This window comes from Berghia stephanieae, chromosome 13 (assembly GCF_034508935.2).
Source record: "Berghia stephanieae isolate SIO BIC M18660-M18661 chromosome 13, UCSD_Bste_1.3, whole genome shotgun sequence".
Lineage (NCBI taxonomy): Eukaryota > Metazoa > Mollusca > Gastropoda > Nudibranchia > Aeolidiidae > Berghia > Berghia stephanieae.
This window is the reverse complement of record NC_088372.1, coordinates 3,783,314-3,801,332: the sequence shown is the minus strand read 5'-3', so window position 1 is coordinate 3,801,332 and position 18,019 is coordinate 3,783,314. Positions and strand designations below refer to the sequence as shown.

General features: G+C 31.3%; 1 protein-coding gene across 1 annotated transcript in view; it reads right to left on the bottom strand.

Moving 5' to 3' along the window:
- Positions 1-18,019, bottom strand: part of LOC144958915 (uncharacterized) — a 53,853-nt gene that overhangs the window by 12,933 nt on the left and 22,901 nt on the right. The window contains exon 2 of the mRNA XM_078891212.1: positions 17,374-18,019. This exon is cut by the window's right edge and continues 1,220 nt beyond it. Coding sequence (XP_078747338.1) covers positions 17,381-18,019 — 639 coding nt within the window. The 3' untranslated portion in view covers positions 17,374-17,380. The remainder of the gene's footprint in view (positions 1-17,373) is intronic.

Sequence of the window (18,019 nt, the reverse complement as noted above, 5' to 3'; positions counted from 1 at the left end):
CTATCTATTGTCTATCTACCTATCTATCTAACTATTTATGTATCTCCCATCTATCTCTATCATTCTATCTATCTCTATCTATCTATCTATCTATCTATATATATATAAATATTATATATATATATATTATATATCTATATTTATTATCTATCTATCTATATATCTATCTCTATCTATCTATCTCTATCTATCCCTCTATCTATATATCTATCTATCTATCTATCTATCTATCTATCTATCTATATATATATCTATCTCTATCTATCTATCTCTATCTTTCTATATATATATATATATATATATATATCAATCAATCAATCTCCCAAGCACTTTCGCTCTCTCTCTCTCTCTCTCTCTCTCTCTCTCTCTCTCTCTCTCTCTCTCTCTCTATCTCCCCCTATTTGTTTATCTGTATGCGAAGGACTGCGGCCAGGACCAGGACAAAAATAAGCAACCTCAGTTCCAGACAGGGACAAAAAAGGACAATACAATATATCTATTTACCTGTGATCTACCTATCTATCTATCTATATATCTATCTATATATCTACCTATCTATCTATCTATCTATATATCTATCTATATATCTATCTATATATCTACCTATCTATCTATCTATATATCTATCTATATATCTATCTATATATCTACCTATCTATCTATCTATATATCTAGCTATATATCTATCTATCTATCTACCTATCTATCTATCTATATATCTATCTATATATCTACCTATATATCTAGCTATATATCTATCTATCTATCTACCTATCTATCTATCTATATATCTATCTATATATCTACCTATCTATCTATCTATATATCTAGCTATATATCTATCTATCTATCTACCTATCTATCTATCTATATATCTACCTATCTATCTATCTATCTATCTAGCTATATATCTATCTATCTATCTACCTATCTATCTATCTATATATCTAGCTATATATCTATCTATCTATCTATCTATCTATATATCTAGCTATATATCTATCTATCTACCTATCTATCTATCTATATATCTAGCTATATATCTATCTATCTATCTACCTATCTATCTAACTATATATCTAGCTATATATCTATCTATCTATCTTCCTATCTTTCTATATATATATATATTCATCTATCTATCTACCTACCTATATATATATATATATATATATATATATATATATAAATAGCATTTCCTCATCTATCTATCTATCAATCTACTACCTATCTATCTATCTATCTATCTATATATATATATATATATATATATATATATATATATATATATATATATATATATTATATATATATATATTAGTAAAAAGCCCGCAATTTCGCGGGGAAAGAACTATTTTCATTCGATATTGCCAGAATCATTTTCTTGATTAGCTTGAGTACGATTAGATGCACATTTTAATCGATGTGCTTGTCGTCGGTGCCATGCTTTATTCGGCATGATTTTAGTTTATCAGTCAGTAGATATCAATATCAATAAGTCGCAAGTCTTTACCACGCTTTACTTGGGACTGCTTTGCACTACCTTCAATACTTCACAAATTAAAATGGCGGCCGATAATCAAAACAATGGTCAAATTAGGAAATTTTAAACTTTCACAAATCTATCAAGGTTTGTTCTAGAGTTTTTAAAACGCTTTTATATGATGACAAATTGAATAAATAAACGCCTGACAAAATATCAACGGTTGAAAATACAAATTGAATGAATACTGGGGATGTAGGAGCTTTCGGAATGTCTCCCCTTTACTTAACTTATGTGAGGTCAAATGAAAATCTGAAGCGGACGCGATAAATATCAAGTCCCCGAATGTGTCTACTTTTGGTTTGTTCGGGCTAGAAGCTAGACAGATCTAATTGACAGTTTGCCGACAACGTTTAACTAAATATTTCCCAAAGCAATAATTATCATATCGGTGGCATAAAAACGACAGTAATATCAGCAGTATAGTAATATTCGTTGATGTTGTTAATCGGTGAACCTTGTTTAAAATTTCTGTAAATCCGAATACCGTCATGTTATCAAGTGAATTATATCACTATGAATGCCACGATTTGCTGAAAAATGCCAATCTGACAGTTCCTAGCAAACACCCCCCCCCCCCTTGCTCAGGAATTTTTGTACTTGATGGACACACCCCCCCCCCTTTTTTTTTTTCTTCCACGCAACCACATTCCAAAACACACACGTCCATGTATACACCACACACACACACACACACACACACACATACACATAAACATAAACGCAATGAGAACACACTACTACTACATAACAACACTGATCACCGCTAAATCAACACAAGGGAAGTAACAACTCTACTGGACAGATAGAGTTGAGGGTGTGGCCATGAGTTTGTTAGTGTCTTCGGTAAATTTTTTCAGGATAACTGTTTGACTTTACAAACTTTCAAACTGACTTTAAATTATAAAAGGAGATCAAGTTATCTGTTTATCTATCTGTAAAAAATACATTTCTATTTTTCAAATCTTTCAGTAGAGTTGTGCGTCGTATCAATTTTTTTATTGAGTCAAATAAGCACAATGTTCTCCACAAGGCTATATTTTTTAAAGAAAGGATATATATATATATATATATATATATATATATATATATATATATATATACATATATATATATATATATATATATATATATATATGTGTGTGTGTGTGTGTGTGTTTGTGTGTGTGTGTGTCAAAAATTGTAAGTTTTAAAGGATCATAATCGGATTTCCAATAAAATTTTCTCCCTTGCTCTTAAAAATTTACTTTAAGCATGTTTAATCACTTCGAATGTAGGTACCATTGTAGTGGAATCATAATAATAAGTATACATATTTAGCACTTTCCAATAATTTTCACAGCCTGAAACTGAATATTACTCCTAAAATTTTTAGATCATCAACAATTGGAATGTTGAACAATGAATCTTTCCTAAGGATTGGATTTTTGTTCAGTTGCATTATTTTAGATTTACTCTTATTCAAAGTAAGTCCAGAAAATATCGAAAACTCATTAATTTTCTGTAACACATGTTTTAAGTCTTTTTGCTCTTTTAGAAAAAAAAGTTGTATCGTCAGCATATTGTTTAATAATAAATCTTGTGTTATCTATTATTATTCCTTGAATGTTTTTCTCCTGTCTTACTTTAGTAATTTTTAATTGAAAACAAATAGAAAAAAAAGAGAAATTCTTCATGGTGATGAATGATGACTTTATCCAGGATTCTATTAACGTGGCTTGGTCTTTTTACCTGCAACCTGTGGTTACTTTCATTGACTTGGCAGGCCGCAAGTAAAAAGACCAAGCCATGTTAATAGAATCCTGGATAAACTCATCATTCATCACCATGAAGAATTTCTCTTTTTTTTTTCTATTTCTTTTCAATTAAAAATTACTTTTTTTGGTCATTCATTTTTCTTGTTTTTGTTTTTTTTCTTCTTTTATTTATTTAATTATCTTTTTCTTTTCTTTTTTTTTTGTTCGTTTCACTTTTCCTACTATTCATCCTCTACATCGTTACAAATTGTTTTAATCAAGCTTGAGTACCCACTTCTTTGCCTTATAAAGAAACATTGGAAGATTTCATCTCATATGAGCTGTTATTTCTCGGTTAAATGACGGTGTGAATTAGAGAACTTTTATTTTTTAAGCCACTAATTACCTCAAGCAATCTATATCCGAGTCACCTCATAACATCACCAAGCAAGCACCTAATTTAAATTTAAGGCTGTGAAAATTATTTGGAAAGTGCTAAATATGTATACTTATTATTATGATTCCACTACAATGGTACCTACATTCGAAGTGATTAAACATGCTTAAAGTAAATTTTTAAGAGCAAGGCAGAAAATTTTATTGGAAATCCGATTATGATCCTTTAAAACTTACAACTTTTGACAAAAAAAATACACAAAGAAATAATTTTTTTTTAAAGGAGTGAAATCTTGTCTTTAAAGAAACCCATCACAATCACCAGTGATTGCTGTCAATCTTTACAAATTGTAGGTGAAATATTTTTTTCTCTCTCATGATTGGTTTTGGCTAAAACTGGAAAATCATTCTCTCTGGAATATGCCAATTGCCAGGGAACAAATTTCATTAAGTTACTAACTTGGTTATGGACTTCAACGTGAGATTTGCAGTATGCACACTATATTATACTCAGTCTTGATTGGAATAATGTTAATGTGACTCTTAAGAGCACTATAATAAATGTTAGCTTTTCACTGTAACCGCTCTGTTCTGAATTGAAACAGGGAAATCGAAAGCATTGTTTTCAGTATAATGAATGTTCGTAACACTTACGTTTAAATTAATTTTTTTTACCTTGTCACGCGTTTCTGTGTTATTTATTATCTTTCAACGGATTAGTGAATTTCAGAAGTATCTAGTTGCTCAAGGGCAGTTTCTCTTAATTAAAAATTGAAATGGTTTTATGATTTCATTTTGTCCTTATCAATCTCCGATTATTGTTTCCGTTGTTTCCAACTTTTGTAAACTGCCCAGAATATTTGTTTTTTCTTAATAATTATCCACTTTCTTTTTCAATTATTTTTTTACTTTTTCTCCCTTCTACATTATCATATATAAATTGTCATATTCGACATCAGCTATATTATTGTTATTATTGCTTATTTATTTATCAACCAAATTTGTTCCTTACATGTGTATATAGTATTTTTGTATATAGTATTTTTGTATATAGTATTTTTGTATATAGTATTTTTGTATATAGTATTTTTGTATATAGTATTTTTGTATATAGTATTTTTGTATATAGTATTTTTGTATATAGTATTTTTGTATATAGTATTTTTGTATATAGTATTTTTGTATAGTATTTTTGTATATAGTATTTTTGTATATAGTATTTTTGTATATAGTATTTTTGTATATAGTATTTTTGTATATAGTATTTTGTATATAGTATTTTTGTATATGTATTTTTGTATATAGTATTTTTGTATATAGTATTTTTGTATATAGTATTTTTGTATATAGTATTTTTGTATATAGTATTTTTGTATATAGTATTTTTGTATATAGTATTTTTGTATATAGTATTTTTGTATATAGTATTTTTGTATATAGTATTTTTGTATATAGTATTTTTGTATATAGTATTTTTGTATATAGTATTTTTGTATATAGTATTTTTGTATATAGTATTTTTGTATATAGTATTTTTGTATATAGTATTTTTGTATATAGTATTTTTGTATATAGTATTTTTGTATATAGTATTTTTGTATATAGTATTTTTGTATATAGTATTTTTGTATATAGTATTTTTGTATATAGTATTTTTGTATATAGTATTTTTGTATATAGTATTTTTGTATATAGTATTTTGTATATAGTATTTTTGTATATAGTATTTTTGTATATAGTATTTTGTATATAGTATTTTGTATATAGTATTTTTGAATTATTAGTATTTTGTATATAGTATTTTTGTATATAGTATTTTTGTATATAGTATTTTTGTATATAGTATTTTTTTTAAATATTCTTCATTTAAAGCTTTAACCCAGAATGTGGCAATTTTTTTTCCTCTGTGTTTTCTTTATGAAAAACTAACCATCAAAACAGATTGAAGAAGTGTCTTAATCAAGAGTACATGAATGCATGATACTTTATCCTAGACTTGAATTTTAAATACCATTTTTGTTCCAGTAAATTTTGACAATAACTTACTACAGCTACTAAAGGACATTTTTATGCATGGTTTGACTGGAAGTCTTTTCTTGTTAGAATCTAGATGGGATCAGTACCTGTTTCATAAGATGTATATGACATGTATTATTTACCATTTTTTGTCTATGTCAAGACACATTTTTACTGTATTTGTTTTTATTGACTCTATGAATCCTTGATTTGGTTATGAATTATTATTATTATTTTATATTAATTTTTTTCACTTAAAATTGATATTTATATTGTAAAGTGCCCAGAGCTTGTGTTTTACACGAGAATGAGCGCTATATAAATGTGTATTATTATTATTATTATTATTATTATTATTATTATTATTATTATTATTATTATTATTATTATTATTATTATTATTATTATTATTATTTTTATTATTATTATTATAATATATATATATATATATATATATAATCTGTCTAGCTATCTATCTTTACTCTTTTCTCTCTCTCTCTCTCTCTCTCTCTCTCTCTCTCTCTCTCTCTCTCTCTCTCTCTCTCTCGTGTAACCTTTACCCTTTCCCTGTCTGGCCAATCACTGAGTGCCCGACAAGGGTATTTAATCTGGTCTGGGAATGAGACAGGAGATTGTCCATTGTTTTGATATGGCTGGGCCGTCATTTTTAAGAAAGGATATATATATATATATATATATATATATATATATATATATATATATATATATATATATCATTTCTCTCATCTATCTATCTATCTTCTTCAAGGATTCAACTATGCGGTGCTCCGATCGGCACTCGAACCCTCATAAACACGGATGGCAAAAAAAAAACAATAACAAAGACCTGAGTGAGGTCAACTTCGAACTATCTATCAAAAACTGCCTTCTCATAAACAAGCAGCTGGTTTGGAAGGGGGTCACCCACACAGGAATAAACAAATATGAATTTAAAAACTTCAAAAACAAAAAAAGGACAAAATACCCAAACACGGAACGTTTCGGGCTCAAAACCCTTCTTCAGTCAACAACAACAAAATCATTAAAGACATAAATACATTACTAAATTCCAATAAATTATCTGTCGTCTATCTGGAATTTAATAATGTATAATTTATGTCTTTATTGTTTTTGCGTTGTTTTTTTGTTTTGTTTTTTTTTTTGTTTTGTTTTGTTTTATTTATTTTTTTGGTTGAAGAGGGATTTCTGAAAGAATATGTTATGCTCCCCAGAGCATTTTAATCTTTATTTGAAGTAAATCCGGTGATTTTTCATGAAGTTATTGTCAGGTGTTTGGGAAAAGTATCCAGCAACTTTTCTCAAATTTCATATTTTTTCAAATTGACAAGCTGTAAAAAATATTTAATTGTGAAATTAAGCTTGGATATTTCCCTAAGACGTACAAAAATGGTCGATTTATTAATCATTTATGACAAGAACTCATTTTGTATAAAAATTGACCTTCTAACTAAACTTAACAATATCTAAGTTCAAACCTTTTCATCATCCGGCTGATTATGTCATTCACTGAAACATTTTCATTTTGTATACTATTACTCTTTACAGTCCACAGCTTCTAGAAGCCTCGTATGACGTTCACCCAAACAGGAATAAACAAATATGAATATAAAAAAATCAAAAACAAAAAAGGACAAAATACCGAACACGGAACGTTTCGGGCTCAAAACCCTTCTTCAGCCAACAACAAAAAAATCATTAAAGACATAAATACATTACTATATTCCAATAAACCTACAATAAATTATCTGTCGCCTATCTGGAATTTAATAATGTATAATTTATGTCTTTATTGTTTTTTTGGTTGTTTTTTTCTTTTGATTTTTTTTTGGTTGAAGAGGGATTTTTGAAAGAATATGTTATGCTCCCCAGAGCATTTTAATCTTTATTTGAAGTAAATCCGGTGATTTTTCATGAAGTTATTGTCAGGTGTTTGGGAAAAGTATCCAGCAACTTTTCTCAAATTTCATATTTTTTCAAATTGACAAGCTGTAAAAAACATTTAATTGTGAAATTAAGCTTGGATATTTCCCTAAGACGTACAAAAATGGTCGATTTATCAATCATTTATGACAAGAACTCATTTTGTATAAAAATTGACCTTCTAACTAAACTTGGCAATATCTCAGTTCAAACCTTTTCACCGTCCGACTGATTCTGTCATTCACTGTAACATATTCATTTTGTATACTATTACTCTTTACAGTCGACAGCTTCTGGCAGCCTGGTATGACGTTCACCCAAACAGGATATTGCTGTCACTCTCGGAGTGAGAGATATTACAGGTGGTCATTACTTAACAACATTACCATGGATCAGACCCGAATGGAATACCGAAGAACTTAAAGCGTGTGTTTTCTAGAGAAATTAATGGCCAACGTTTCGGGCTCAAATCCCCCCTTCAGTCAACAACAAAAAAAAAACAATAAAGACATAAATAAATACATTACTAAATTTCAGGAAGACCTACAATAAATTATCTGTCGTCAATCTGGAATTTATTAATGTATTTATGTCTTTATTGTTTTTTTTTTGTTGGCTGAAGAAGGGGTTTGAGCCCGAAACGTTCCGTGTTTGGTATTTTGTTCTTTTTTTTAAAAGCTGTTATATAATCAATTTTTTTGGTATATTATTGCTTTTTACAGTCCATAGCTTATAATGAAGATGACGTCACTCAAGCCTTTGCCATCCGCGTTTATGAGTAATGCTCATTCAACTGTATTAACCCGACTATAAACGTTCATGGATACACACGGTTTTGTTTGTTGGTCCGTTATACTTCCGGATGGCAATGTTATGAGCTTCTTAGCCAAGCGCATACTATCTATAGCAGCCTAGTATGACTTTCACCCAAACAGGATATTGTTGTTCCACTGGAAGTGAGAGATTTTACAGGTGACTTGACTTATTGGTTTTGGGGGAAAGCATTCGAACAAAGACCCCTTAATATTCACTGGCTGGTTGAATTGGCATTGATTGGTCATTACTAAACATCATTACCTTGGATCAGGCCGTAGCCATCGTTATGTTATAGCCTGACACTGAAATCCAAAAGGACTGGCAGTTTGACGTCATTATTTGGTTTTTGCACCGCCTAGTGAGTTGTCGTTAGTAGAGCTCATGGAATCAAGTTATTTCATTGGTTGAACTATTGAATACAACTCACGATTTGTTTTCTTTTGTGGCCAAATACTGGCATTTTGACGTCATGGTTTGGTTTTTGCACCGTCTAGTGAGTTGTTAGCAGAGCTCATGCAAACAAGTTATTTCATTGGTTGAACTATTGAATACAACTCACGATTTGTTTTCTTTTGTGGCAAAAGACTGGCATTTTGACGTCATTTTTTGGTCAGTGTCAGGCCATAACTTTACGATGGCTACGATCAGGCCCGAATGGAATACCGAAGAAGTTAGAGCGTGTGTTTTCGAGAGAAATACGCTTCAAAAGTCGTAACGTCACTTCCCTCGTAATGACGCATGGTAACTTAGTAACTGTCTCTAAACTATCGGAACAATGGCGGACGACCTTATGAAATACTTCTCTGACGAGCATAAAAGTGTATTCAGAGGGAAAAAAAACATTATAAATCTGATCCTGTTTTGACTTTTACACATTCTGATCACAAGACATATGAAAAGTTCTAGCCAGCATGAAGAATAAAAAGTACCGTTTTTCTTTATTTAGAACCAAGATGGCTGCCGTTGTAGTAGTAGTAGTAGTAGTAGTAGTAGTAGTAGTAGTAGTAGTAGTAGTAGTAGTAGTAGTAGTAGTTGTAGTAGTAATAGTAGTTGTAGTAGTAGTAGTAGTAGTAGTATAGTAGTAGTAGTAGTATAGTAGTAGTAGTATGTAGTAGTAGTAGTAGTGTAGTAAGTAGTAGTGTGTTGTAGTGTAGTATAGTAGTAGTAGTAGTAGTAGTAGTAGTAGTAGTAGTAGTAGTAGTAGTAGTAGTAGTAGTAGTAGTAGTAGTAGTAGTAGTAGTAGTAGTAGTAGTGTGTAGTAGTAGTTAGTAGTAGTAGTAGTAGTAGTGTAGTAGTAGTAGTAGTAGTAGTAGTAGTAGTAGTAGTAGTAGTAGTAGTGGTATAGTAGTAGTATAGTAGTATAGTGTAGTAGTAGTAGTAGTAGTAGTAGTAGTAGTAGTGTATAGTAGTAGTAGTTGTTGTTGTTGTTGTTGTTGTTGTTGTTGTAGTAGTAGTAGTAGTAGTAGTATGTAGTAGTAGTAGTAGTAGTAGTAGTAGTAGTAGTAGTATAGTAGTAGAATAGTAGTAGTAGTATTAGTAGTGTAGTTGTAGTGTAGTAGTAGTTGTAGTAGTAGTTAGTAGTAGTAGTAGTACTAGTAATAGAGTGTAGTAGTAGTAGTAGTAGTAGTAGTAGTAGTAGTAGTAGTAGTAGTTGTAGTAGTAGTAGTAGTAGTAGTAGTAGTAGTAGTAGTAGTAGTAGTAGTAGTAGTAGTAATAGTAGTAGTAGTAGTTGTTGTTGTTGTTGTTGTAGTTGTTGTAGTAGTAATAGTAGTAGTAGTAATAGTAGAAGTAGTAGTTGTAGTAGTTGTTGTAGTAGTAGTAATAGTAGTAGAAGTGGTAGAAGTAGCAGTTTTTGTTGTTCCTTTATTGTAATTTTGTTGTTATTGTTGTTTCTACATTTGTTGTTGTTGTTGTTGTTCTTTGTCTTGAAGAAATTATAATTAAAATAACGAGAAGAGTCGTGTAGGCGGAGAAGGCGGGGGATGAGTAGATGGAGGGGAGGGGGGGGGGGCGGAATATGAATACGAAGACGAAGAGGAACGTCATCGAGTATATCAACAAGAAAGAATAGATGAAGGATGATAATTACTTACGGCAACTGCAAAAGTCAACCACAGAAAATCAATGAAATGTATCAAAAGTTGCTTGACTAAGCAGAAATAGATAGGTGAAATGCTAGACGTGAAAAGAGCAGACAAAGTTTAATCATCAAGTCACTGATGACGTCTGCAGAACTTTTGAAATGATATGTGACCCATCGTCTCAAAACGGTAATTTGTCGGAACGAACCAGATGGTTAGAAGCCGAATTAAATATCAAAATTAATAAATAGAGGTGACTAAATGAGTCAATAAAATGGAGATAAAGATAAAGGGAGTAAATCTGACTCATGAATAGATTTAATGTTAAACTGGTCAAAAATATAAATTGTTGGTATTAGCACCCTAAAATATGGTATCCATTCTCCTCAATAAAACATATACAAACCCAACACAAGTCTGATATTTCTGGCTATAAATTCAATTTTCAACATCTTAATCAACCCGACTTAATGCCGTTTTAAGGCGAAGGGTCACATATGAGCAAAAACCAATTACAGAATACATGAAAGATAGGAAAAAACATAAATATAAAAACGTAATAAATATAGAAATGAATAAATATTATATAAGTTATAAGAACAAATTTGGCTGGATTTATCGCAAAGCTGTAGGAGTGAAAAGTAATAATTTTAACATTACATGAAAACGTGAGCTTTTTTATAGCGCAATATCCACTAAACGGAAACAGGAGATATGGCCTACTACTATTTGGACACTCGAATTTTATTATTATAATATTATTATTATTATTATATAATTAATTATTATAAATTATATTATTATTATTATTATGTATATTATTTATTATTATTACTATTATTATTATTATTATTATTATTATTATTATTTATTATTATTTATTTTATTATTATTATTATTATTATTATATATTATTATTATATATTATTGTTATTATTATTATTATTATTATTATTATTATTATTTATTATTACGTGCTCAAAGCGCTTTACACAGGGTCCCTAACCAACAGCAACACATAACGTGTAGAACGAGACATGATGCCTGATAGGGAATATTACAATAATTTTTTTCCGACAAAGACAACGCTGTTAACGGCCAGGTATTCACTCATATTACACCTGAATATGGTGATAAAAAGTGAGTAAGAGAGCCTTTTTCCAAGGACTCAACTATGCGCTGAGCGACGCTAGAAACCAGGACCATCCTATCCGAAAACGAGTGTCTTATCAAAAGACCAAAAAAAAGTGAGGGCACTACACAATGAGCTACTAGGAATCACATATTATATGTGACCCTTCGCCTCAAAACGGTATTAAGTCGTGTTGGTAAAGATGTTGAAAATTGAATTTATAGCAGAAATATCAGACTTGTGATGAGTTTGTATGTTTTATTGACATTTACATTTTTGACCAGTTTAACATTAAATTCGGCTTTTAAGCATCTGGTTCGTTCCGACATTAATGTCGTTTTGAGACGATGGGTCACATATTGTATATCTCGAATACAGCTCCAAAAATCTGGAATTTTCTCTCCCCCCCCCCACCACTCCCCCCACAACCAGAAATTCTCCAACGTTTAACTCTTTCAAGTCCAATTTAAAGACTGAACTGTTTAAAATAGCATTTACTTAATAAGTTAGTTTATTGTTCTTTAAAATAAGCCTTCAGTGCTGTACTTTTTATTTTAATTTCTCTTTGTGAATTCGTCTTTTATTTTATTATAAAGTGCCTTTGAGCATGAAGTCATGAAATTTTTGCGCTATATATACAAATGATTTATCATTGTTATTATTATTATTATTATTATTATTATTATTATTATTTTATATTATTATTATTATTATTATTATTATTATTATTTTATTATTATTATTATTTTATTATATTATTATTATATTATTATTATTATTATTATTATTATTTTTTATTATTTTTTATTATTATTATTATTATTATTATTATTATTATATTATTATTATTATTATTATATTATTATTATAATTATTATATAGTTAGTAGTTATATTAGTAGTAGTAGTAGTAGTAGTGTAGTAGTAGTAGTAGTAGTATAGTAGTAGTAGTAGTGTAGTAGTAGTAGTAGTAGTAGTAGTAGTAGTAGTAGTATATAGTAGTGGTATAGTAGTAGTAGTAGTAGTAGTAGTAGTAGTAGTAGTAGTAGTAGTAGTAGTAGTAGTAGTAGTAGTAGTAGTAGTAGTTGTATGTAGTGTAGTAGTATTGTGTAGTAGTAGTAGTAGTAGTAGTAGTAGTTAGTAGTTAGTAGTAGTTGTAGTTGTGTTATTGTTGTTGTAGTAGTAGTAGTAGTAGTAGTAGTAGTAGTTAGTAGTAGTAGTAGTAGTAGTAGTAGTAGTAGTAGTGTAGTGTATGTGTAGTAGTAGTAGTAGTAGTAGTAGTGTAGTAGTAGTAGTAGTAGTAGTAGTAGTAGTAGTAGTAGTAGTAGTAGTAGTAGTATATGTAGTGTAGTAGTATGTAGAGTAGTGTAGTAGTAGTAGTTGTAGTAGTAGTAGTAGTAGTAGTGTAGTAGTAGTAGTAGTGTAGTAGTAGTAGTAGTTAGTTAGTTAGTTAGTAGTAGTTAGTAGTAGTAGTAGTAGTAGTAGTAGTAGTAGTAGTAGTAGTTTAGTAGTAGTGTAGTAGTAGTTGTGGTAGTAGTAGTAGTGTAGTAGTAGTAGTGTAGTAGTAGTAGATAGTAGTGTGAGTATAGTAGTGTAGTAGTATGTAGTAGTAGTAGTAGTTAGTTAGTATATATAGTATATATATATATATATATATATATATATATATATATATATAAGCTTTTTCATGATCAAATGAGTCGGCATATGGTACCTGCTCAAAACGGTATTATGTCGAATGCTTAGATGTTATACAGTCAATTAAGTTATAAACTGGTCAAAAATTGGAATGATGTAATTAGCAAAAGATAAATATATACATTCATTCTCCACAATAAATATATACTATTCATTACTCCACAATGAAATATAACATTATTCTCACAATAAATATGCATTCATTCTCCACATAAAATAAATTATTTCGCAAACTAAAAATATAACATTCATTCTCCACAATTAAATATAACATTCATTCTCCACAATGAAATATAACATTCATTCTCCACAATAAAATATAACATTCATTCTCCACAATGAAATATAACATTCATTCTCCGCAATAAAATATAACATTCATTCTCCACAATGAAATATAACATTCATTCTCCACAATAAATTATAACATTCATTCTCCACAATGAAATATAACATTCATTCTCCGCAATAAAATATAACATTCATTCTCCACAATGAAATATAACATTCATTCTCCACAATAAATTATAACATTCATTCTCCACAATAAATTATAACATTCATTCTCCAAAATAAAATATAACATTCATTCTCCAGAATAAAGCATAAAAACTCAACACAGCTTTGATATTTCTGGCTATAAATTCAAATTCAATTTTCAGCATTTTACCCATCCCAACATAATACGGTTTCGAGGCGAGGGGTCACATTGATCAATTAATCAAAGCGAATTATTTTAACAATAGTAAACACGAAGGAAAAATGGAAATAATTTAGGGACACGGCGAAAAGTAAATGTTACTTAAATATATTTATTATTCCTTCCCTTCATCCCCTACATTCGCCTCACACCTTACACAAACACGGAGAATCAATACAAGGAAAAACAACAGACCCTATTCGTCAATGTATTTTGATTGATAGATATCTCAAGCATGTTTTACCAGTAAAAATGCAGACCTGCCTAACTACTAGGAAAAATTTGTAGAATAAACGGAATTTCGTCTTCAATAGAAGTATGCGCTTGGCTAAGAAGTTCATAACATTGCCATCCGGAAATATAACGGACCAACACACAAAACTGTGTGTATCCATGAACTTGTATAGTCTGGTTAATACAGTTCAGTGAGCATTACTCATAAACGCGGATGGCAGAAAAACAATAACAAAAACATGAATGACGTCATCTTCGAACTATCTATAGATAGTCAGAAGATGACGTAACTGAACTTAGGTCTTTGTTATTGTTTTTTTTTTTTTTTTTTGCCCCCGCTTTTATGAGTAAAGCTCACTGAACTGTATTAACCAGACTATATAAGTTCATGGATACACACAGTTTTGTGTGTTGGTCTGTTATACTTCCGGATGGCAATGTTATGAGCTTCTTAGCCAAGCGCATACTATCTATACAAGGGAACAAGTCGTGATTGAACTACTGAATACAACTCACGATTTGTTGTTGTTTATTTTTGGGCCAAAGACTTGTCTTTTGACGTCATGTTAGGTCAGTGTCAGGCTATAGATAGTATAAAGTTGACGTCACTCAGGTCTTTGTTATTGTTTTTTGCATCCGCGTTTATGAGTAATGCTCACCGAACTGTATTAACCCGACTATAAACGTTCATGGATACACACAGTTTTGTGTGTTGGTCCGTTATACTTCCAGATAGCAATGTTATGAGCTTCTTAGCCAAGCGCATACTATCTATATTTCCGGATGGCAATGTTGTGAGTTTCTTAGCCAAGCGCTCAGTATCTACTACTTTTATATCCTAAAAATTACGACTTTTTTTTAAATTTTCAACTTGGCAGGTCTGCTAAAAGTATTTCATCTCCTTCTCATTCGGGTCGATTCATTAATGAATCAAACCTATACGAAAAGACCGGAAGTTGTTTCTGTCAGGTGTTTGCCTTCCAATCAATTTATCAAGTACCGGCCCATTTGCCTAAATCAAAGTTATAATTATTTTTAATAAAGACTAAAATGTTTTTGTATTCTATTTTGTTTGCTTAAGTTGTGGGATTATAATAAAGCGATTAATTGGAAACCAGTTAAGGGAATAAATAGCATTTATTTGTCTAGTGGTTTTGCTTTGAAGAGTTGCGGCTATGGCTATATGGTCTTGGGGTATGACACTCGCTTTCGGATCGGAAGGTCCTGGGTTCGAGCCTCGCTCGTTCGGCGCATAGTTGAGTCCTTGGAAAAGGCTCTTTACTCACATTCTCTCACCGTACTCAGGTGGAAATAATTACCTGGCTATAAACAGCGTTGTTTTTGTCCGGAAAAAAACATTGTAATATCGCCTAAAAAGGCGTAATGTCACGTCCTACCATTCACGTGTTGCTGTTGGCCAGGGACCCCCTTGTAAAGCGCTTTTATTTTGGATATTGCGTATATGAATAAAAGTTAAAGTTTTGCTTTGAAGTGATGCGGCTGTGCGGTCTTATGATGACCTGCCTACCTGGTCTTGAATAAAAATATATAGATAGTTCGAAGATGACGTCACTCAGGTCTTTGTTATTGTTTTTTGTCATCCGCGTTTATGAGTAATGCTCACTGAACTGTATTAACCTGACTCATGGATACACACCGTTTTGTGTGTTGGTCCGTTACACTTACGGATGGCAATGTTATGAGCTTCTTAGCCAAGCGCATACTATCTATTAATAAGAAATTCCCTTTATTCATCCCCAAGGGGAAATTTGCCTTCAGGGTCTATCCAAAGGGAAGACTGGAATAACACAGCTGTCAGGCGCAAAATGAGCTAGGGCGGGATGACTTGCTCAAGGCCACACAGCGCAACGGCGGGTGATTGAACTCGGTACCTTCTAGGTACGAAGCAAAGACCGTACCGCTGAGCTATGCTGCCTCCTCACTTTCGTAGTTTTCAGAGATTTCAACACATCAGACTCTAGAACTACTTGTAAAAATTGCCAATATGTCATTAATATGTTAAAATAATGATCTTCACTCCGTTATAGAGTAGCTCACAGGAATGATAAAAGGTAAAAAGAGTAAAGGTAGACCAAGAAAAATAACATATTTGAATAGTTTGAACAGTTGAGTGACAAATAAAGAGAAGAGTAATATTAGTTTTCTGAGGTTATCTGATCAAAGAGATGAACGGCGTACCATGATCATCGATGTCTGATACAGACTTGGTATTTGAAGAGAGAGAGAGAGAAAGAGAGAGAGAGAGAGAGAGAGAGAGAGAGATAGAGATAGAGAGAGATAGAGAGAGAGAGAGAGAGAGAGAGAGACTAACTACGGCAACAACACTTTGGTTTCAAGAAGTTTAATTGAATCAAAGATGTTTATCTCTTTTATTACCACACATTTTCAGGATTTTCCCCAAAACTTCACACCCAACTAACACCAAAAATATATTCTTTTATCACTCAAACACAAAAGCGGTAAAGTTCTTGCCATACATAATTTCTTAAGCAAAACATGCTCTACAACACACTGTTCATTTTCTTTAAATTTTATGATGTACAAAATAAATTTGAATAATAAAAATGTTGGTTATATCGTAACGAATGTGACGATTTTCCTATAGTTGCTAAGGAGAGGGTTATATAGATAGTATGCGCTTGGCTAAGAAGCTCATAACATTGCCATCCGGAAGTATAACGGACCAACGCACAAAACTGTGTGTATCCATGAACGTTTATAGTCGGGTTAATACAGTTCAGTGAGCATTAGTCATAAACGCGGATGGCAAAAAAAAAAAATAACAAAGACATAAGTGACGTCATCTTCGAACTATCTATAGGCTACACAATTGTGGTTCTACGAATGTTTTTTTGTTTTTTTAATCAAAGCAAAATGTCAATTTACTAGTAATAAAAAGATAAATTTAAATAGCTTCAAAAGAAGGACAACAAAATACCAAACACAGAGTGTTTCGGGCGCAAACCCCTTTTTCAGCCAAGAAGTAAAAAGAAAACACAATGAAAACATGAATACGTCACATACATCCTATCCAAAGAATAGTAAGCAATTACAACTCACCATCTGTTCAGCTTGCCGTATCGTCCACCCTAACGACCGTTCTCTCATCCTGCTCTCTAAGGACTCCTTCAGATGACCCAGGGTCAGACCCTTCCACTTTTCCCGACAATCCGATTGGGCTTTTCTCTCCCGTTCCTCTATTTACCTCTGGATATCGTTGGATGTCTTCTACATTTCCTCTAAAGACATTCCTTTTACCAAACGACAAAGGCATACGACTTAAGGCTGAACGCCTGTCGGTCAATAAGTTTTCTTGAGAGTTGAATTGTGTATTCGGGATATCGTACAACTGAGATGTTTTAGACCCTACTATGTTGACTATTTGTTGGTGATTCTGTAGATTCGGCTTGACCCCCTGCAGGATCAGAGACATCCGTTGTGCTCCTGGAGTCACTTGATCGCCTGCCAATGGATTCCAAATAGTTTTATAAGGCGTGTTTGTACCCACGTGTGTCCCTTCGGATGCACGGTTGTCCTCGATGTTAGAATGTATTTCCGTCAAAGTAGCGGGATGTGCATCTTGGATGTACCTTTTGCCAAAGGACAAAGGCATACGAGAGAGGGTAGATCTCCTACTGGTCTCAATTCTGGGGAAATCTTTAAATACCTTTTTGGAGGTTAGAGATTTTGAGTCTTTTTGGTCACG